The sequence below is a fragment of the Dasypus novemcinctus genome, chromosome 6 (assembly GCF_030445035.2).
Source record: "Dasypus novemcinctus isolate mDasNov1 chromosome 6, mDasNov1.1.hap2, whole genome shotgun sequence".
Lineage (NCBI taxonomy): Eukaryota > Metazoa > Chordata > Mammalia > Cingulata > Dasypodidae > Dasypus > Dasypus novemcinctus.
Window position 1 is genome coordinate 49,403,990 of NC_080678.1, and position 23,568 is coordinate 49,427,557.

Below are 23,568 nucleotides of genomic sequence, written 5' to 3' on the forward strand. Positions count from 1 at the left end.
CTCCCTGACCCGTGTGGAGCTGGCCCATGCGCAGTGCTGATACGCGCAAGGAGTGCCCTGCCACGCAGGGGTGTCCCCCGCGTAGGGGAGCCCCACACGCAAGGAGCGCACCCCGTAAGGAGAGCCGCCCAGCGCGAAAGAAAGTACAGCCTGCCCAGGAATGGTGCTGCCCACACTTCCCGTGCCGCTGACGACAACAGAAGCGGACAAAGAAACAAGATGCAGTAAATAGACACAGAGAACAGACAACCGGGGGAGGGGGGGGAATTAAATAAATAAAATAAATCTTTAAAAAAAAAAAAATTAACTGTTAATAGTTGACTCTTCTTTGGGATTAACATAAAATCTGTTGTGCTCTAGCAAGAGATCTATACCCCAAGAATTTCAGGCACTAGGTATCAGAAACTTAGGCTGCATACCATGAAACTCACAAAAATCCTGAACAACTTGGAAAAGAGATTAAGTCAAAGAATTTAGGCAATAGGGGTGAATTTGAATAGCAAGCATGAAATAAAAGTGCTTGATGTCAGGCAGTGGGAACTATGAGAAGATGGAGTTTTGGAGGAGGGGATGCATAAAGTTAGTAAATGAGTAAAGTGCAATTTGATATGATTATGACGGTCAGAATCAGAGTCACACAGTGGAAGAGACTAGAGAATGTATCCCATGGCTAGGGGGATGGAATGAAAAGGGAGAGGAGGAGTGGGGAAGAGGAAGAGGAGAGATTTAACCATCTAGGATAGATAATTCAATTAACGGCAACTCAGAAGATTTGAAATTTCAGGCACCCTGCAGATCGCCTTGTTCATAGTAAAAAGCCTACAAATGTTTATTTTTTGATAAATGAACAAATTAACAAATCAAGAAGACTCCATAATTTTCTGCATTAATCTCTAATAGAGTTCTTGGGTCTTGTTGCCAAAGGTTTGTAAGGCCTATTGATACTGCCATACTTTAACTTAAGATCATTTAACTCCTTGATATAAATTTAACTGATCATTATTCTCTCCAAGAATTTTTCACATATTTAAGACCATGTTTAAGTGATCCTTTAGCTTTATCTGTTCTGGGTTAAACAGTCATGGTTTCTTTAATGTTTCCTTGTAGGATTATTTTCACTCCCTTTTTCATTGTTTTTCCCTAGCTCTTTTTCTGTTTTGTTTTGGTTTTTTTCCCACTTCTTTTTTCTTAACCCATAGTGGGTCAAACTTAATAAAATATCTGAGTTTGGCAGTGTAGAATCATATTAGCATTAGAATTTTGAGGGTAAAGAATACAGTACCTAGGGGAAGCAGATTTGGCTCAATGGATAGAGCATCCGCCTACCACATGGGAGGTCCAGGGTTCATATCCAGGACCTCCTGACCCGTGTGGAGCTGGCCCATGCACAGTGCTGATGTGCACAAGGAGTGCCGTGCCATGCAGGGGTGTCCCCCACATAGGGGAACCGCACATGCAAGGAGTGCGCCCCATAAGGAGAGCCACCCTGCACGAAAAAAGTGCAGCCTGCCCAGGAATGGCACTGCACACACGGAGAGCTGACACAGCAAGATGATGCAACAAAAAGAGACTCAGATTCCCAGTGCCGCTGACAAGAATACAAGTGGACATAGAGCGCACAGCAAGTGGACACACAGAGCAGTCAACTGGGGGTGGAGGGGTGGGGAAGGGGAGAGAAATAAATAAAAAATAAATCTTAAAAAAAAAAAAAAGAATATGGCACCTATTTCCATAGTAAGTTTTGAGTGAATAAGGCTAGATGTGAAGTCCTTGATTTTTCTTCATTTTGGATATATGTTTCACCAACCTTAAAAAAAAAAAATGAATCCTTTTCATTGGTTTTGCTTGTTTTTTAGGAGGTACCAGGGATTGAACCTGGGGCCTCTTATATGGGAGGCAGGCACTCAAGCCAGTGAGCTACACCTGCTTCCTTCTTTATATGTCTTTTTGTGGCTATGACCTATGACCTTAGGGCCTTTAATTCTAGCTTTGAAAAAGACCCATGTACCAAAATAAAAGGGTTAAGAAAAAATCATGTGGATGGCATGAAGAGAAGGTTTTAGTATATTTTTGAAAAATAAATGGATGCTGTTATACTGGTTGGATTGGTTGGATACCTGAATTTGTTGCTGGTTTTAATGGTACCTAAATGATGGTACCTTGCCAGTATTCAATTTCAAGAAAGGAAGAGGACTAAATAGTACTCTATATAAAAGTGGGCTGATGACTATAAGGAGGCAGAGGCTTGCATCTCTCTGCTGCCAACTGCATGTGACAGAATTTAGAACTGAAGAGCCAAGAATTCTAACTCTAAGACCCCTGATTTCCAGTTGTGAAGTATTAATAGTTCTTGCCACCACCAAAAAAACCACCAGATGGTGCTCTTAATCGTCTTAATCATCCTTTGTAATGGCACAACTGGTCCACACTGGATGCTTTACCTAGCCAAAATTTCAATTCTTTAAATCTTTAGATCTAGCAAGGAATGGAATTATAGAACTTGTCTCAAATGCAGACAATTGGTATCATTTCTTTAGTTCCAAACTTAATCCATTTTACATTACCTGCCTTATCATCCATAAATAAGGTTCTGACACTTTAGCTTAGGCTCCTCACCCTTCCATTCAGTCTTTTATCAAGCTTTTGGTCTCCTTGCTCTTATGACTCTATGGACAATCTTTCTTACCCTTCTCCCACCCTTGACAATTCTGCCTTCCTGGTTTAGATGCTTTCCATATAATCCGCATTCCCTACCTGTCTGCCTAGGTCAAGTTTGTTTAAGGACTTATTCCTTCTGCATTTGATTTCAGGGTAGGTTTTGTATTTTCATGCTAAGATAATTACAGCCTGACTTTTTAGCAGTCTTCATTCCCCATACCAAACCCTGAACATCGGGGTTTAGGCCATGAAGGCTGAAATATTATATATACAAGTAACTTGTGTTTTTACCTGTAGATGTTCTTTATCCTCTCAAAACCTAATAGATTGCCAATTTGGAAGATACTTTTTATTACTGTAATCACAGTTTATAGAGCGTGTGTTATTTTTTGTTTTCTGTTCCATCTAAATTGATTCAGACTGATCTTATTCCTAGGGAGACTGATATAGCAAAGTTTTACTATATCGATATAGTAAACCTTCTCAATAAAAGCCTCCCTCTGTAGTCATTTAGAGTATTTTTAAAACTTGGACCATTTCTTCCTATTAAGTTCAGTGTTCTAACAGGAAATGAGAAATGAATATTTTGTTTTTAAAAAGGAAATGGGGGAAGCAGATTTGGCTCAACAGAGCATCCGCCTACCACATGGGAGGTCCAGGGTTTAAACTCAGGGCCTCCTGACCCATGTGATGAGCTGTCCCACGCACAGTGCTGATGCACACAAGGAGTGCCATTCCACTCAGGGGTGTCCCCCATGTGCAAGGAGTGCGCCCCATAAGGAGAGCCACCCAGCACGAAAAAAGTGCAGGCGGCCCAGGAGTGGTGCCACACACATGGAGAGCTGATGCAGCAAGATGACACAACAATGAGTCACAGATTCCTGGTGCCACTGACAAGAATATAAGGGGACACAGAAGAACACACAGCAAATAGACACAGCAGACAACTGGGGGTGGGGGGTGAGGAAGGGGAGAGAAAGAATATATCTTTTAAAAAATGGTCAAAATAGAGTCATTGAAAGAAAAAACAAATATTTAGACTAGCTTGCATAAGAATCTGGATGAGCAAAGGGGAATTTGAAGAAGATACTTCAAGGGATTCTAAAACTTAGACACCAATTCTTTAAAAATGTCAAAGGTTGATATCTGCCTTAAGAATTATTGGGACCATTAGATAATATTAGCAGAATTGAATTATTTGTATTACTATTTATTCACTCATTCAACACATTTATTGAATGTTTGCTATAAACCTGGTACAACAGGACCAGATGGCATTCCCTTAAGAATTCATTTGGTTACTTACCCTTCATTCATACTACAAACTTAAGTTGAATATTCAATAGGAGGAAGCAGACTTGGCCCAATGGATAGGGCATCTGCCTATCACATGGGAGGTCCAAGGTTCAAACCCCAGGCCTCCCTGACCCCTGTGGAGCTGGCCCACGTGCAGTGCTAATGCGCGCAAGGAGTGCCCTGCCACTCGGGTGGGGCCCCCCCGCATAGGGGAGCCCCATGCGTGAGGAGTGCCCCCTGTAAAGAGAGACGCCCAGCACAAAAGAAAGTGCAGCCTGCCCAGGAATGGCCCTGCACGCACGGAGAGCTGACACAACAAGATGATGCAACAAAAAGAAACGCAGATTGCTGATGCCGCTGATAAGGATAGAAGCAGTCACAGAAGAATACACAACGAGTTGACACAGCAGACAACTGGGGGGGGAGGGGAGGGAGATAAATTAATAATAATAAATACTCAGTAGGGGTCAGGCATTCTGCTAGGTGATGGGGATGTAGGATTGAAAGTATAGTTCCTGCGCTAGGAGAGTTCATGGTCTGGTGAGAAGACCCAGACAGGTGAACAGTTCTAAAACAGCAAAATGAGTGCTGCAGTTATGCAGAGGAAGGCAGTGAGAGCACAGAGAGGGACCCAACTGTCTGGAGGGGTAATAGAAGTCTTCCCACAGAAGATGATGAATTGAAGTAAAGGATAAGTAGGAGTTACCCAAATGGAAAAGAAGAATAAGGATGCTCCAGGCAGAAGGATCAAAGGCACTGTGAAAGCACAGGTAGTTTAATATGGAAAGAGTTTAAGGTGCCCCTGGGGAAGAATTAAGAAGCTAGACAGAGAGGCTTAATGTGTCTTGCTTTATTATGAAGGTGGTGGGGAACCACTGAAGGATATTAAGTTGGGAAGTGGGACAAATCACATTTACATTTTACATAAATCATGCTGGGAGAAGTGAATGCAGAGATAAGGACACAAGAAGCAGAGATACTGGGTTGGAATGTATTTTAGTAATCCTAGCAAGAAATGATAGCTTGAACTAAGGTAGGGATAGATTCAAATTTCAAGGAACATTTTTAAAGATAGAAACAACAGGATTGACTGAATTCGAGTTTTAAGGAAGTAAAGGAAAACATATGAGTAGCATATCGGGGAAGCGGACTTGGCCCTATGGATAGGGCGTCCGCCTACCACATGGGAGGTCCGCAGTTCAAACCCCGGGCCTCCTTGACCCATGTGGAGCTGGCCCATGCGCAGTGCTGATGTGCGCAAGGAGTGCTGTGCCACATGGGTGTCCCACACACACGGGTGTCCCCCGCATAGGGGAGCCACACGCGCAAGGAGTGCACCTGTAAGGAGAGCCGCCCAGCGCGAAAGAAAGTGCAGCCTGCCCAGGAATGGCGCTGCACACACGGAGAGCTGACACAACAAGATGATACAACAAAAAGCAACACAGATTCCCATGCTGCTGACAGCATACAGAAAGAAGAACATGCAGCAAATGGACACACAGAACAGACAACTGGGGTGGGGGGTGGGAGGCAGTGGGTAAGGGGAGAGAAATACATAAAAATAAATCTTTAAAAATTTTTTTTTAAAAATTGAATAGCATATAATTACAAATGTCCTCTGTGCCAGATGATTATCAGATTGCTAAATTGTCTCCTATCCCTAAAAAAGCTCTTGGGATGAAAACTCTGAGAGCAATAAACTAGTGAGTTTGATATCTATGTTATATTCTGGTGAGATACAGGCTAAAAGGTGAGAGGCTAAATAATCAAATTCTGGATCAATGAGATTGATTGCCAGTAGATCTGAACTATGTGATTCTGGGCCAGTTACTTCACTCTTCAATTTCTACCTGTAAAGTGAAGGGTTCAGTGACTTAAACTGAGCCCTTAGGGAACTGTTGGAGGTATTTTAAAAGCTGTGGTGTGGGATGTCTCTTCTAGTTGCAAGATATTATGATCTATCATCTGTTAGCTCTGTTTACTGAAGTAAGTTATTGTTATGATCAAAGCAGATGGTATATGAGAAAGTGCTTTGTAAAGTATAAAGTGCTATATAAATGTATGGTACTATTATAATTTTGACACTAAGCTCTTTGGTTTAATGCCAAGGTGATGGGACTTAAACTATAGTCAACCTTCAAACAGAAACTGAATGGGAAGAAAAATGATAGATTATTTTCAGTGTAAAAAAGTTAATAATTGCAAGTATAATTGAAAACAAGCTGATACTTATGCCTAATATGTGGAATAAGTGTAACTACATCATAGACCATCTTTATTTATGTGTCTGTGCATTTGTATACATGCTAATGATAGAAGCTGAGCTAACATTTACAAACCTGATAGGGGAATGAGGAAATTCATGGTAGACTGTTACTTGGAGACATTAGCCTGGACTGTGGCCAAAGAAACACAAAATGCTGGGTCATCGTAAGAGAAATATTTTTAAAATTAGAAAACACCCTTCCTTTTAGCAGACTATATACCATGTTGCTTATCATTTTTTCCATTATGCTTTATCTGGGACATGGTAGGGGGTGGGAAGTGGCACCATATGGGAACTATATGAAAAGATAGTGATGTGAGGAAGTCACACTAAATGATGAAAAGTGCAGATAGATTTGCTCACTAAATCTTGGTTTTCCAAAAATAGGGTGCCTACAAGAGGTGACTTGTCACCTACCTAATGATCGTGACTACTTAATAAGCAGAGAACCAGAAAGTAAGGGGGGGGAATTGGACACCTCTGATTAACCAAAAGTTTACTCATACTCAAAAGGTATATTCAAAGGCATTTATAAAACCCATGTACTTCTTGTGGGAGAGGCCCTTGCTAACGTTCTAATTGTTCTTAGGCACAATTTTATTAATTGATTAACTGATTACCAGCTTCTGAAGATTAAAGAATAACATTAATCGGAGAGATGTATGAGAAAAGAGAGTAAGAATTTGTTAAAACTGCAAAAGAAGGCAGAAAAATTGCAAAAGCTAGATACAAGAACTCAAACAACATAGCATTCTGAGCTATTTAAAAGAAAACAGCTCAATACTATAGCAGCCCCTGGGAATTTTACTATATTGTATAGAATAAAAAGGGTTCTTAATGGTGACCCAGAGAATTAAGAAAAGTTTAAATAATATTGAATACACTCTTTTTTAAAAAGGCAAAGGAAGTATATGATACATTTTAGAATTCCATCAAAAACCGCTTTAAAATTTTTTTAAAAGTCCTGATGCTTAAAGCAAAAATTACCGTTACCTTAGAAATAACAGCAATAACATAAGCTTATTTAGAACTCCTCATTCCCCAGAGATGCCAGATAAATTAAGCCATGCTAGGCTTTCATATATTTATTGTCTTTAACTGTTTATTTTGAGCCTTTCTAAACTTTATTTCACATGGAATATGCTGATGTTGAGAGTTATTTTTGTTATCCCAAGAATTACAAAAGCTGAAAATTTAAATGGCTTTCAAAGTATTTGTTCAGATGAATTCACAAATAGAAAATCGATAACGTTTTCTGAGAAAATTAGAATAGTAATGGGGAGGGAGAATGATTACAGGTATTATTATTGTTATCAAAGAAGTTTGCATGTAAAATGATAAGATTTTTTTAGGAGCCAGAAGTCTTCAAATAATTAATGTTGTCTTCAACTTTACTATGTTAACTATGTTACTAGTATTAACATTTTAAAGCACAAAAATACTGCTGAAAAAAACTTTTGAAATATTTCTCTTTTATCTTGTCCTAAGATAGCTTTTAGTTTTTAAAGACAAGTCAGGATTTTTTTATGGAAAAAAAATAGTATTAAGAGACATGAGCAGGCATACCTGAGTCATCCTGATTTTGCTCCTTAGAACCTTGGTGTCTGCCTTTTATTGCTGTTAGCTATAGGTGGGATTTTTATAGAGCATTTGCTATAACAAAGCAGATGTTAGAAATATGTTGACAGCCATGGAATTGTTATAGTTTCAAAATGCTTCTATAATCATTCACCTGAGGCTAAAGAGACTCAGAAAACTTTACTTGATTGAAATATATTACTACTTTTGAACTTTAAGTAGGATAACCCTTCTAAAGTTATTGTAATTAAGGATTACAGTGATTAAATAGAAGATTAGTTTAAAATTATTAGAATATTTGTAGTAATGGGTGTGGAGAACATTTTGGAAATTAATGTCTATAAACAGTTCATTGGATGTGGTTACATTAAATATTATAAATACACTTGTAATGAGTAGAAATCAATTTAACTGTTAAATCCTTGCATATTTTGCAATCTTGATATTTACTATTATTATTTTTAATAGTGTTTGCCAGTTCTGAGCCTGTGCCAGGATTCCAGGGGGACACTCTGCAGCTAGCATTCATTGACCTCAGACAAGTAAGATATAATGTATTTATTGCCATCTACCTTTTGCTTTTTGTTCCTTCTTCTTAAGCTACAGGAATGATCGTTTCCTTGATAACTATGTGTATTTGGCATTCCTCTCTGACCTTATATCCAGTCACTGTCTCATCTACATGAAGCATTCTCATCCGTGAATATTTAATTTAGTCATTACCTGCTAGTAAACACTTGACTAAATAATAATTCAGTACTTTGGTTTAATAACACTTAAAGTTTCAATTATTTCTTAATGATTTTCTGGTCCTTTGTGAAAATTTGTAGAATTAACAGTATCAGAATCCAAGTTAAATGTAATTTATTAAAAATTAGGAGCTCTTGCTTAAATTTTGTGAGTGGTAGAGAATGCTATTTTTGTAAATTTTCTGTATGCCACCAGAAAGAAGGAGAAAACTACTTTTAAAAAGGTTGCATGTTTTGTAATTCTTTGCCAGTCATTTAACTCTTAAGTCTAGTAACAAATGTGATAATTTTTAAAATCTTTCCTATTTATTTTACTACTTCTTTGACATCTTATCTCTGTTGTCATTTTCTTTATTTTCTTCCTTGCACTGTTTTCCATCCGCCCGGTATTATTCTTATCCTTTCTTCCTCTTTCCCCCTCCCCCTTTTTCTTTTTCTTTCTTAATCCTAGGATTAAGGAGCTTTATAAAAGCTGGGGGAGGCACACGAACGTGGAGGAGGGCAAGGTCCAAGTAAAAGGCTTAGGAGCCCTAGAATTGACAACAGGAAAAATTATTGCCCTTGGCAAGAAGAACCATACAAAGATGGAGTTAAATCAAAGCCTCTGTGATACCAGTCCATTAATGGTGCCATCCCCGGCGTGGGATGGAGATGACTGGAGATGAGGCTCCACCATTGGGGTGAGCAGACCTTAACACAGTGATGTTGGCAGCAGGACTAGTTTTTTTCAGTTAAGGAGCTCTGATATCAGTAAAGACTTGAGAATGGAGCTGTTTTTCCTTTAATTCAAATCAGTATTTATTGACTACCTCTTTATTTGTTATTGGAAGAGGAAGAGCGTGGTTGAAATAGGCACAAAGGTAATGTAAAAAATAGCTTCATTTTTACGGAGCTTAAAAATCCTATAGAGGGGAAGCGGATGTGGCTAAAGTGATAAGGCCTCTGTCTACCATATGGAAGGACCCAGGTTTGATTCCTGGGGCAACCTGGTGAAAAAGAAGAGAAAGCGTGCCTGGGAGGTGAGCCAGTGCCTGCATGGCGAGCCGAGTGCCCATGCGATGAGCTAAGTGCCCACACAGTGAGCCAAGTGCCCCTGCAAAGAGCAGAGCGCCCACGCAAGTGCCCTCATGGTGAGCCGAGTGCTCATGTGGGTGCCAGTGTGGCAAGCCAAGTGCCCACATAAGTGCCTGCGCGGTGAGCCAGTGCCTGCACAGTGAGCCAAGTGCCTGTGTGGTGAGCCCAGTACTTGCATGAGTGCCCGCGTGGTGAGCTAGTGCCTGCGCAGTGAGCTGAGTGCCTGCATGAGTGCCCGTGTGGTGAGCCAGTGCCCACGTGGCAAGCCGAGTGCCTGCACCCTGAGCTGGTGCCGATGCAAGTGAGTCACACATCAAAACGATGATGCAATAAAAGAGAGACAACAGGGAGAGTCAAGGTGAAGCACAGCAGAAACCAGGAACTGAGGTGGCGCAATTTACAGGGAAGCTCTCTCCACATCAGAGGACCCCAGGATCAAATCCTGGTGAATCCTAGAGGAGAAAAATTGAGAAGAATAGACAAAAAGGGAAATAGATACAGAAGATCACACCGTGAATAGACACAGGCAGCAAAACATCAGGGCGGGGGGAGGAGAGGGGGAAAATAAATAAATCTTTAAAAAAGAAAATCCTATATGTGTCATGATGATGGGAACGAGTGTTGTTGGGGGGGGGGAGAGGGGGGGTGGGGGGGTGGGGTTGAATGGGACCTCACATATATATTTTTAATGTAATATTATTACAAAGTCAATAAAAAATAAAAAAATTAAAAAAGAAAAAAAAAAAAAAAAAAAGAAAATCCTATAGAGTAGCAAAATCCCACAAACTGGTTAGGAAGCCTGATGAGACAGTGAGTGGTAAGGACGGAAATAGCTCATCATCATGTCAGATTTAGAAGGAAACTGAAAAAGTGATTCCTGTCTCTCAATTAAGTCTGTAAAACACTGAATGTATAAAATATTCATATTTATTTCTGTCTGTAATCAATGCTAAGATAGTATAGTATATTAGGGATGACTTGTAGCTATAGACGATTACCTTTGCTGAACTGAGGAAAATAGTAGAAAAGGAAGGAGATGGACTCTAGATTTCCAGTATACCAGAAGAGATTCTTTCTGTTGAAGGTAGATGAAATGGATCTCTATGTTGCAATCTCATTCCTTGAACACGATTATCTAATATAGAAAACTGGGTCCTTTAGCCAGTTGGAAATAGGTTCAGTTGTATATCCATTTCCCATTTACTTGCTGGGGTAAGTTTCCCTGTAGCTCTTAAGGACATGAATATGTTTTCCAATCCAAAAACAGCTTGAAGAGCAGATTATTTGGTGATCACTCCCACTATATAGGAAAAATTTGTTCACAAAAAAAATTGAAATGTATTATGTTTTCTCAGTTTTGTATAAATTTGTATAATGTTAACTAGCTTGTATGATATTAACTAGTCTGTAATCTCATTGTAGGATTGTGAATAGGACCACATAGCTTATGAAACTGTTGGTAAAGATTCTGTGCCTTGATTTGTTCAGCTAGGTGGTTGGTCTAATGTAGACCAAAACTAATCCCATGTACTTTTTTCATTTAAACACAGTCATCATTTGACAGCAAAAAAGCCTTCTTTTTAAACATATATCATTCACTAGGGAATTATCACTAAGGCATAATTTTTTTAATATTAATAAACAGCTTGAGGTTTTTTTGGTTGAATTTATTCTCCAAGATATTCATTTAGATGGCATTAAGTCTTGGTTGGCTTTTCTTCAAAAATGTAATTTCTTTAAGAGACTTTTAAGTGAATAAAAAATCTATTATGAAACATGTAGGATTATGAAATTCTTTATTTCATAAAGAATTCCAAGAATAAAAATTGCACATAGACAAAACTAAATGCAAAACAATTTTAAAATATGGTAGTAAATTTTGAGTGGAAGTGACTGTGGAAAGAAAATTTTGATGAGCTAATTTATTACATATTAATTTTTCTTGTTTTAAAAAGGGCATACAAGTCATTAATATTTCTCATTGTTAATGTGAAAATTGAATCATGCTTATACACATGCAATGGAATATTACTCAACCTTAAAAAGGAATGAAGTTCTGATGCATGTAACAACATGTATGAACTTTGAAGGCATCACATTGAGTGAAATAAATCAGACACAGAGGACAGATATTGTGTTATTCCACGTATATGAAATAGCTAGAATATGCAATTCATAGAGACACAATGTAGATTACAGGTTACTAGAGTTGGGGTGGGGGGCACGGGGAAGGGAAATGGGAGTTAATACAAAATGTGTGTAGAATTTCTGTTTGGAGTGTTGGGAAAGTTCTGATAATGGATGGTTGTAAAGGTAGCTCAACATTGTGAATGTTATTAATCCCACTGAATGTTATGCTTAGGAGTAGTTGAGATGGAAAGTTTATGTTGTATATATGTTTTCACAATTTAAAAAAAACTACTGAAGAGACAATGACAATTAAATGCAGTATATGATCCTGGACTGGATCTAATAATGGAGGAGAAAAGACCCAAAAGGACATTATTGGGATGTATGAAAAAATTGAAATATAAACTATAAGCTTTATATCAATGTTAAATTTCTTGAATGCAATAACTGTGCTTAAGGTGGTTAAGTAAGTGCATATCCTTGGTCTTAGGAAATGTACAAGGAAGAATTAAGTGTTCAAGGAACATAATGTATACAACATACTCTCAAATGTTTAGAAAATTGATGGGATGGATGGATGGATGGACAGATGGCTGGACGGATGGTTGGACGGATGGAATAATACAACAAATATGGCTCCCAGCGGCTCGGGCAGTGGGAGGAGCAGTGGCGGCCAGCAGCCCGGCTTCAAGAAGGCTTTCGGCGCATACTGCAGCACCGCCAAAGAGCCCAAGAGAAAGATCAGCTTGTTGGAAGTGGCAAGGAAGGAGGAGCCCAAGAGTAGGTTGGCAAGGCTATCTGCTAAACCCACATCTGTGAAGGTGGAAGTGAAGCCAAAAAAGGCAGTGGGAAAGGATAAACCTGCAGACAAATAAGTGCAACCAAAAGGAAATAGGGGAGCAAAGGGAAAACAAGCTTAAGTGGCTAACCAAGAAACTAAAGAAGATTTACCTGCAAAAACTGGAGAGACTGAAAGTGAGGAGACTCCAACCTTTGATGAAGCAGGAGAGAAAGAAGCCAAGTCTGGTTAATAACACGTACCAAGATTATCAGTGGTCCCTGTTTCTCCCTTCTGGTATAATCCAGAGGAATATTTTTATCAGCTATTTTGTAAATGCAAGTTTTTTAGTAGATCTAGAAAAAACATTTTTAAGAAGGAGATTGGAATGCCACCTCATTCCATTTTTTAAAATGTAAATATTTTTTTTTAAGAGGGAAAGAAATCATTTGCTGTTTGTTTATTTTTTGTTACAACCAGAAAATAGTGGGATATTGAATCATGGGAGGCTTTGACTATCTTGGGTATCAACTTGGCATTCCACTGGGGCTGGCAGTTTTTATACCCTTTAACACAACACATACTAAATGGTGATTTGGAATCACAGTCATGCATTTACTATGTACTGTACATTTTAAATTATTCTATTCCCATGTTTTTTAGTAGACAACATTTCTTAAAACCACTCCCTGATCGTCCAATTTTTCTAATAACTTTGTTATGTGCTATAAAAGATTAGAAAAGATTGTGAATTCGTGGGACTTAAAAGATATAACAGTTTATCAACATTTAAAGATATTGGTACTTGATATCCTCTTAAGGAAAACTTGCCTCCAAATTTTAAGCTGGAAAATCACTGGAATAAATTTAGAAAAACAACTACATCGCTTTTTTAGGTTTTTTGTACATACATTAAGAATTGTATACAAATTGTTCATAACATCTGTGCTGATCTTCAAAATAACAATAAAATCTCAATTATGAAAGAAAAAAAAAATATGGCGTAATGTTAAAAATCAGTAGATCTGAGGACCAGAATGGGCATATGTTGGAATTCTCTTTATGGGTTTTGTATTATTTTTGCATGTTTGAGTTATTTCAAATTAAAAAGTTAAAAAATTTTAAATATACCTTACCTTTGTACTTTTGTATTCTAAAATGAGATGATATAACTAATTCTTGTCTTTAGCTACTTGACCACTATGCATAACTTGAATTTTATGATTCCAAATGCATAGATTTAATAAATTATTAGGAATAGTTATTTCTCAACTGTTTATGGTTTTTAAATTAATTTACAATCAGTTAAATGGTTAAATTGGCCAAGAATTGAAATTAGTCTTGAAAATTAAGGAGTCTCACATGAGGTGGTACAAGTTTTTTGTATCAGATGTCAGCCAGTGATTGTTTAAATAAGTATGCCTTAAAGTTGCAATAGTGTTTGTATGTTCCTGACTTCACAAAGATATTTCATAGTATATTCTTTTAATTTATACGAAGTAGTATGTCATCAAATCTAGAGGGGGTGCTAACACCTTTATTTATATTTCAGTTGGGTTTCTGCACTTTTCCTTCTTTATTTCTAGTCCATGATCCATTTCTGTCTTAATAGTGTAGCTGACAGTTCTTTTCAAGTATACTTAGAAAGGCAAAAGAGCCCTTTTCATAGTACTTATAAGGGGTCATGCTTCTGGTTTTTAGTTTGAATTTGATACTGCTTCATGAATTGCTGGGTATGAAAGATTAGGAAGTAAGTCCACTGGTCACATTTTACCTGCCCACCCGGACTTTGCCCTGAGGTCAAACTCCTGATATTTGCTGTTCTGAATAGAAGAGTTGATGACAAGTATGAGCTGATACAAGAGGAAAGTTAGAACCATATCAAAGCTCAAGGCAAGAAAATTGGGACTCAATGAGAGACTAGCTAAAAGATGGATCATCAGGATTGCCCTCTTTTTAAAAAAAGGAAATAGCTGACCTCTTGAGTGAAAAGACTTTATCGTCCTGCCAATCACATGCTGGCTAATGGAAGCCAGTTATCGCAACAACATCTGAAAGCCTGCTGCCCCATAGACAATGTGGAGGATTAGCAAGAACTGCTATTGCATTATGTAACTATGTTGCCACAATCAATTTTAATTGTGCTGTTTGATCATGATTTGTGTGTGTAAAATTTATTTATTTTTTACAAGTAAAGCTTATCCTTCTCCCTACCCCTAGTTCTGAAGTCACTAAATGATGGACTTTGATATACTTTTCTTTTACTTTTATATTTTTACTTTTCTTTTACAAAGACCACCTATTTTGTTAAATATAAACTTTCAAGTGGATATCAGATGAATATGTGAAATACTGTCGACCATATATTAAAACCTTAGTATTTAAAAGCTATAAGATTATCTATGTAATATGCAATATTCATTGATAACTTTTATAACTTAATATGTGTAAATATTTCATTAAATATCACTGAAAAATAAGATGTCCTATATAACTGAATTTTCTGGGTAACTAGACATTATTATTAATCACCAGAACTTTTCAAATGTAGCCATTTTGATTGGAAATTTAAAAATAATATATCTCACTTTCATAACTTACAGTAGATTGATGATCAATCATTAAATCCTATTTTGTTGATTTTACTTCACTTTGTGAGAAGTTACTTAGACTTAAAATATTAGTCGTATTTGACAGTAGCTTGCTATTCTTACAGAAATATGAAGAAATTTAGGTAGGTTGGATGATAAGTAGTTAGGTGGATTTGTAGCTAATAAAACAATCTCTTGTCCAAAGAATGTTGGTTAACATGTCATTATTACTCTAAATGTTTTCCAAACTATCTTTCCAAGAACATTGCTTTCTCAAAATGATCTAAAGGAAGGTTACCAAGGCCGTATGAATTTGAAAAACACTTTATACTCTAGTCTCCTCTTAAGGAGTTACCATATGCATAAGAACTTTAAAGGCAGAGAAATTCTGCAATAACCCAATATTTCCCAACTCATCACGGAATATATATTTCCCAACTCCCTCATTCATTTTGGGGTATGTTACATGGAATGTACTTTGGGAAATGCTGCCTTGAGTAAGACTCTGGCAACACTCTCTAGACCTCTGTCTTTGACAGTTTGGGGTCTTGGATTAAGATAGAGGAAATTTGAATTATATGTATAGATTACACAAAGCTAAGAGAGTTGCCTAAGATGATAGAAGACATAATCGAAGTAGTCTCAATAGGCTTGAGTGATGGGCCAAAGTCAACCAAGTTAAATATAGCAAGGAAAATACTAGGTGTCCTATTTAAGGTTTTTTAAAATTTTATTTTAAAAAGATATAGGAACTCTAACTTATGATGTGAAGAATATCTGGTAAATTTAGTTGACTTAGCTCTGTTGTTGTTTTTTCACAAAGTGAATACATCTCTATAATATTCAGATCAAGAAAGAATATAATTAATACTTCAAAAGAGACCTGCCCTGCAACTGGGCCTCTTTTCTCATTACCCTCTTTCTCCTCAAAGGATAACACTATAGATAAGTGTTGCCTAATTTTGAACTTCATATAAATGAAATCATACAGTATAACTTTTTGATTCTGCCTTCTTCAGCCCAATAGTATGTTTGCAAAATTTATTCATGTTGTTACAGTGTACAATTCAGTTGTATTAATTACATTCACAGTATTTGCTACATCACCACAATCTATTACCAAAACTTACTCATCACCCCAAACTGAAACTCTGTACCCATTAAGTAATAACTCCCCATTTTCCCCTATCCTTTTGACTATGAATTTACCTATTATAGATATTTCATATAAGTGGAATTATAAAATATTTGTCCTTTTATGTCTAACTTATTTCACTCAGTATGTTTTCAAGTTTCATCCATGTTGTTGCATGCATCAGAACCTCATATCTTTTTATGGCTGAATAGTATTCTACTATATGTATATACTACATTTCATCAATTCTTCTGAACACTTTGGTGTTTCCACCTTTTGGCTATTGTGCTTAATGCTGCCATGAACATTGATGTACAATATACATTCTACCACGGATGGACATATGAGTTGAGTCTTTTTTTTTTTTCATGCTATTATAAATACTGCTGACATGAACATACTTTTTGCATGTTTTCCAGTGGACATATGCACCATTTCTGTTGACATTTACCTAGGAGTAGAATTGTTGAGTCAGAGGACATGTTTATGTGCAGTTTTTCATAGATACTGCAAAGCATTTATCCAAAGCAGTATTATTAGTTTATACTTCAACCCACCACTTCAAAGAGTTCTAATTGCTCCGCATCCTTGCTGTACTTGATATTGTCTGTCTTTTCCAGTCAGGGCATTCTTGTGGATGTGCAGTAGCTTTATGCTGTGCCTTTAGTTACCATTTCCTTGATAACTTATAACTTCTTTTCATATTTTTTTTAGCCATTTGAATATCCTCTTTTATAAATTATCTACTTAGGTTTTTGCTTTTTAAATTTTTTCAGTTTGGTTGTCTATTTCTTACTGATGTAGAGAAGTTCTTTTTATATTCTGGATATGAGTCCTTTGTCAGATATATGTACTGCAGGTTTCTTCTGCTCTGTGGCTTGAATTTTCTCTCCTAGTGGTTGGTGTTTTTTGATGAACAGAAAGTCTTAATTTTATTGAAGTTCAGTTTATCTTTTTTTTTTCCCTTTATGGCTAGTGCTTTAAATGTCCTGTTTAGGGAATTTTTGCTTACTCCCAAGATCATAAAGATATTTTCCTACTTTTTAAAAAAAGTTTTATTAAGTTTTACCTTTCACATTTAAGTTTACAATCCATCTGGAATTGATTTTTATGCATGGTGTAGCTTATAAGGTTCAAGATTCATATTGTTCCATATGGTTATCCAATGGACCTAATGCCATTTATTGTGAAGACCTGGATTTCATAGCATTTAATGTAAAATAATTGAAAAACACAAATCTGTGAGACATAAATGATATATGCTTCTAATGTATAATTAAAATTATTTCTATTGTCTTCCAGTTAACTGTATACCTATATTTCATGGTCCATGTCACCCCTCATTAGTAAATTAGGGTTTTGTTTTGTTTTTTTAATATTTTGCACCAGCCTAACTATGCCCTCACCACATCAAACCATATTTTAAAAAATAGTGATTCTAAAGTATTTACAACAAAATAAATGCAGTATAAAAGAAAAAAAGCTAAACTCCAAGCTTTTGAGAAGAAAATCAAGCTTTTTTTTGTCCACTGCTGTATATCCATTACCTAATACTATTCCTGGAACATAGTAAACAATCAATAAATGTTGAATAAGTGAATGCAAATCTTTGCTCATACTCAAAAGCATTCTTTGCTGTAACAGCAACACCTTATTAGGAATTTAAGTATTCCACGTTAATGATCCATATAAACAAACCTTCTTTAAAAGCAATAATTCTTTTTTTCTATTTTAATTATTTTTGATCAGAGTATTTCTAAAAATATAATGCATGTATCTGCTTTCTCAAACAAAAGTGTAACAAATATAAACATTTCTTGATTTATCTTGGTCATCATTAGGGATATTAATATAGTAATATAGGTTACTTCTAAAAAATGTTGTCATCTCTATAGAACCACCTGCTTAGTCTTTTATAAATAAATATTTTGGACAGGGGAATCATAGGAATTTAGACAAGGGCAATGTGCACGTTAATTAAGTGCTCAGCAATGACTGTGTATAAAGCAGAACTTAAAGCAGCATTTCCAGAACTGCTTTTGTTTGTTTGGAAACGAGTCATGAAGAAAGTAAACTGTGGTGAAATAAGTTTGGTGAATCTTGTATACTGTGTCCCTCTCTTGTCAATTGACAATTTCATTAACACATTAGAAGCTTTGAGAAATCCTAGGGTATAATCCCTATTTCCCCCCAAAACCTGTTTTTGAATACTGAGTACTTTTCACAAATGAAAATCTCTTACCATCCTGCAAAACGGTGTTCTATGGTCTAGAGTTTGGAAAGACTGATTTACCTGGGCTACTGTTGGGTTACATTAATCTATGCCTTTCTGGAATTATCTGGTTAAAACAGAAGGCTATGATAGCAAATAGATAAGCTTTTTGGTAAATAGATGGCATTTAAATATTAAAATGAAAATTTAAAAAATGAAAAATAGTGTATTTTCAGGAATAGTTTATTAAACCTCTCTCCTGTTTTCTAAAGCATTCAGATGACTTTATGAAGGGTGATAATTACTAGAGGATTAATGCAGCTTAGATGCAGTAAACCTGTCAGTCAGTCATATGGAATAACTTTTTTGTAAGAGTCATGAAACGGTAACATGGGATTGCTTGTGAAGAATGAAAAGATTTAAGTAGGAAATTAAAATTCCAGCTCGTGGAGTTCAAATCCCAACAGTTGTCAGATTCCTTAGGGAATCATCAAGGCTATTATTATTGAGCCCACAGTATGCATACTTAGAGAGAAACAAAGACTAGGTTAGTTACTGGTTCCCGCCCCCGCCGTCTACACTGCATATATTGTAAATGAGAGTTTCGGTAAAATTCTGAAGGACAGGTGTTTTGATCGAGTGATGAAGGTAAATCATATATTTTTCTGTTTGGTGTAAAGAACACATCCGATTATTAAAAAGAAGATACAGTAGAAGTGATTTTTTTTTCAAGATAACTGTACCTTTCCTTAAGACAGAAAATCTAACACTTGTCAAAATAAGAATCTTGAAACAAAGCCAAAATTTCCAGAAAGAAAATAGTGAATATTACTACTTTCGGGTACTAAAATGTGATTTAAAAAAACGTTTTACTAAGTACTTTAGAACTTTCAGAAATTCATTGCCCAGATGGTTTACTTTATACATTAACTTAGCTGTAAGTACCTATAGATATAAAAAGAGATGGGGTGGGATAACAAAACCTACTTTGTTCAACCAGGTCTCTTTTATCTGACATCAAATCTTCCCTGCCAGGCAAAGTGGGCGTTTTACAACTAAATGTGTTCTTTTTCCTGCCACCACATTTTTGAGCTGACAGACTTTTTAAAATGATACATTTTTAAAAGTTGTTTTGTGACCTTGAACAAACAATTGTTTTTTGTTTTTTAAGATTATTTAATTTTTAAATTTATTTTCCCCCTCCCCCTCCTCCCACCCTGCTGTTTTTGCTGTCTGTGTTGCCTTGTCTTCTCATTTTTTCTCCTCTAAGATTCACCAGGATTTGATCCTGGAGACCTCTGATGGGGAGAGAGTTTCCCTGTCAATTGTGCCACCTCAGTTCCTGGTTTCTGCTGCACTTCACCTTGCCTCTCCCCTTGTCTCTCTTTTGGTGCGTCATCAGCTTGCTGCGTGACTCACTTGCACAGGGCATTGGCTCACCACGTGGGTACTTACGCAGGCACTCGTGTGGGCACTGGCTCACCACGCGGGCAATGGCATGGGCAATGGCTTGCTGTGCGGGCATGCTTTCTCTTCTTTTTCACCAGGAGGCCCCAGGGATTGAACCCATGTCCTCCAATATGGTAGGCGGAAGCTCTATCACTTGAGCCACATCCACTTCCCACAATTGTTTATTAATGGCACTTGGGGATGGTTCTCTGCCTCCAGAAGAATTCATGGAACATTCTGAATGTTAAACTCTAATCCTTTAGTTGTTTTATTTTGTTTTAAGTTTATCATCAGTTCCTACAACTTGACTTGTTCTTATCCATATCATGATCCGAGATGATCTCGTTTAGTTGGAACAAGAGTATATAATACATTTTTTAAAAGTATGTATTCTTTGCCATTTTTTAAAGAGGCATCCCATAAAACTGCTCATCACTTGACAGATCTGTTTTCTTGTTACTCATGTCATCAACATATATGCCATGTTCTTTCATGACAAACTGCAAGGCCAGCTTTTCAATACAATATTCTGTATGAGGAATAAGTTACCATTAGCTATGGCTATTACTCACTTGATCATTCTTATGTTCTACCACTTTGTAGAGAAATCTGTTAGGAATAACTTTTTATTGATTTTTTTCCCCTTAGCCTTCAACTCTAAGGACAGTAATTGGTTATATCATAGATTGCTTTGCACAAAGGCCCTCAACTGCCTTTAGATCAGAATTCTAACATGGGTTCTAAACCAATGAATGTTTTTAGAAAGTTCATGCCGAATTCTGTTTGTGCATTTTTTTGTAAAGAGTGTTCAGTGTTTCAACAGATGGTCAAAGGCAGTGTATATGACCTAAAAAAGCTAACTAACCACTTCTGTATGGAAATTGAAAGCTGTCCAGATTAAGCCAGGTCACCAGACAGCTGTCCCATTTCCAGATATTTCTTCACTTACAAATATTTAAGCACCTGTACTGGCACTGTTTTAAGAGAGCTGGGGATAAACTAGTGAGCAACAGAGGCAAGATCCCTGCTCCCATGGATCTCATCATGTTAGAGGGAGATCCACAATAAGTAATGATAATTTCAAATAGCTTCAGATGATACGGGGAAAACAACAGGTTACTACGATGAATAGTGACTGGGAGTGGGTGGGCTGCTTCAGATTGGGTTGTCACGGTAAACCTCTTCAAGGAGGCGACATCTGAGCAGACAGCTGAATGAAAAGCAGCCAGCCATTGAGCGTTCTGGGGGAGTAGCCGTCCTGACAGAGGGAAGAGCAAGTACAAAGTCCTAAGATGCTGGTAAAGAACCGAGAGAATAATAGTGTGGCTATAATGCAATAAGCAAGGGGTAAAGGGGAGCAAAGGAAATTGGGAAGATTGTCAGAACCGAAATCCTGGAGGGCCTTGAGGGCCTTGTTAAGGAGTATGGATGTTAAGTATGAGGGAAGCTATTCAAAGATTTGAAGCAGATTAATATTCTGCTCTGATTTACATTTTTTAAAGATTATTTTGGCTGCTCTGAGGACAATGGATTGAAGGGGGACAAAATTAGAAAAAGGAAGAACAATTAGAAGATTGTTTTGGTAGTCTAGGCTACAGGTGATTGCATTACTATTAACTACTGATATAGTTCACTGTATTTCACAATGGCTTCTTCATGTGAACTCAGAAATTTATGTTTTTAATATTAGAAATAGTTGAACTTTCTTGAACGTATGGTTCATTTTTTAACTTAAGAATATTGAGCTATATAACTAATTTTATTTTCTTTATTTTGGATCTAGAAAACTCAGTTAAATTTGTATCCATTTCTAAGAAGGGTATAAGGTGACATCACATCCATTTTGTATACTAACTTCATCCTCTCTCCTACTCTCACTTTCTCTTTTACTAAATTGTATTTATTTTGTATGTAATATTATAAGTTGCCTTAAAACCCATTTTGAACAAGACAGTGGGTAAATAAATTTATTAAATATTTTTAATGGAATCCTAAAGGTGCTTGCAGTAAGGGGCATTATGTTTGGATGGATTATCATTTATTCAATTATTCATTCACTCATTCACCTATCATCAAATGTGTATTAAGTGCCAGACGTGAACAGCAGATGATAAGTAAAATATGATGTCACATGTTGATAGGTACTATGGAGAAAAATAGGTTGGGATTGATAAGGGAGTATGAAGATTAGTCAAGAGGGGTGGTTGCATTTTTTATAAATAGGGTAGTTAGGGAACATCTCACCTATAGTACTAGTTGAGCAAAGATAAGCAGGGTGTTCGCTGTGTAAATATCTGGAAGGGGAGTTTTCTAGGCAAAGGGAAGAACAATGACAAAGCCTCTGAAGTGCTAGTGTGCTTAGTGTGTTCCAGGAACAGTGGGGAAGCCCATGGGTGTAGAGAGAAGTGAGCAAGGCTTTGGCTTTGGGTCTCAATGAGATAAGAATGACTTTGAGCAGAGAGACATGATTTGACTTAGGTTTAAAAAAAGAATCATTCTAACAGCTGTATTAAGAATAGACCGTAGAAGGGCAAGGGTGGGAACAAAGAAACAGTGTGGAGGCTATTTTAATCTGAGAAAGAGATGATTGTAGATTGGACCAGAGTGGGATTGGTAGAAGTAGTGAGAAATAGACTGTACAGAGGGTTTCTTACTTACTTACTATGCTCTCTTTCTCTCTCATATTTGGGAATTATTATTCACTCATCTATTTCGCTTGACTTTTTTGTGGTTTCAAGTAATGTATAAAAATTAGTATTCTTAGAAATTCTTAAATTTTTAAAGCTTCTAACAAGTCTCATTGTGGAAAACCTGTCCTTTCATCTCTCACATACGCCAGTGAATGTAGGCAGAAAAAATTTCTATTTTGTTGAATCTTTTTAAAAAATCATACAACATGATATAGACATACCATATTTATGTCCATCTATATGAATAATTAGCAGTTTATGCAATTGACGATTGTGTTGTATGAATAGAATTGAAGTTCTTCCAAATAGCTTCACCTGTTAAAGAATCCCAATTTAACTGTTTTTACATGTGTCGTTTCCATGTAAGTGAAATAATTGCCTTCTGAACTACATTCATTTTTTTAAATGTTAAAATGAATGTATTCAGAGATTTAAAAAATCTTAAAAATGGGTAGCAGATTTGGCTCAACTGATACAGTATCTGCCTACCATGCGGGAGGCCCAGTGTTCAAACCCCGGGCCCCCTGACCCGTGTGGAGCTGGCCCATGCACAGTGCTGATGCACGCAAGGAGTGCCCTGCCATGCAGGGGTGTCCCCTACATAGGGGAGCCCCATGCACAAGGAGTGCGCCCCGCAAGGAGAGCTACCCTGAGCAAAAAAAAGCACAGCCTGCCCAGGAGTGGTGCCACACACACGGAGTGCTGACGCAACAAAAAGGGACACGGATTTCCAGTGCCGCTGACAATAATGCAAGCAGACGCAGAAGAACACACAGTGAATGGACACGGAGAGCAGACAACTGGCGGGGGTGGGGGGGGAGAGAAATAAATCTTAAAGTACTTACAATGCCTAGAAAAATCCTAAAATAATTTGCAGAATGGATTTTATAGATTTCTTAGAAACAGTTAACATTTGAATCCTTATAAATGAATGACATTTAGGGATGGACAGCCTAAAACAG

At 37.0% G+C, this 23,568-nt stretch overlaps 1 protein-coding gene across 2 annotated transcripts in view; it reads left to right on the forward strand.

Moving 5' to 3' along the window:
• The window catches only part of EXOC6 (exocyst complex component 6), a 209,937-nt gene that overhangs the window by 164,566 nt on the left and 21,803 nt on the right, over positions 1-23,568 (forward strand). For both annotated transcript variants that reach the window (XM_058298780.1, XM_058298781.1), the window contains exon 20: positions 8,267-8,340. In XM_058298780.1, coding sequence (XP_058154763.1) covers positions 8,267-8,340 — 74 coding nt within the window. The remainder of the gene's footprint in view (positions 1-8,266; positions 8,341-23,568) is intronic.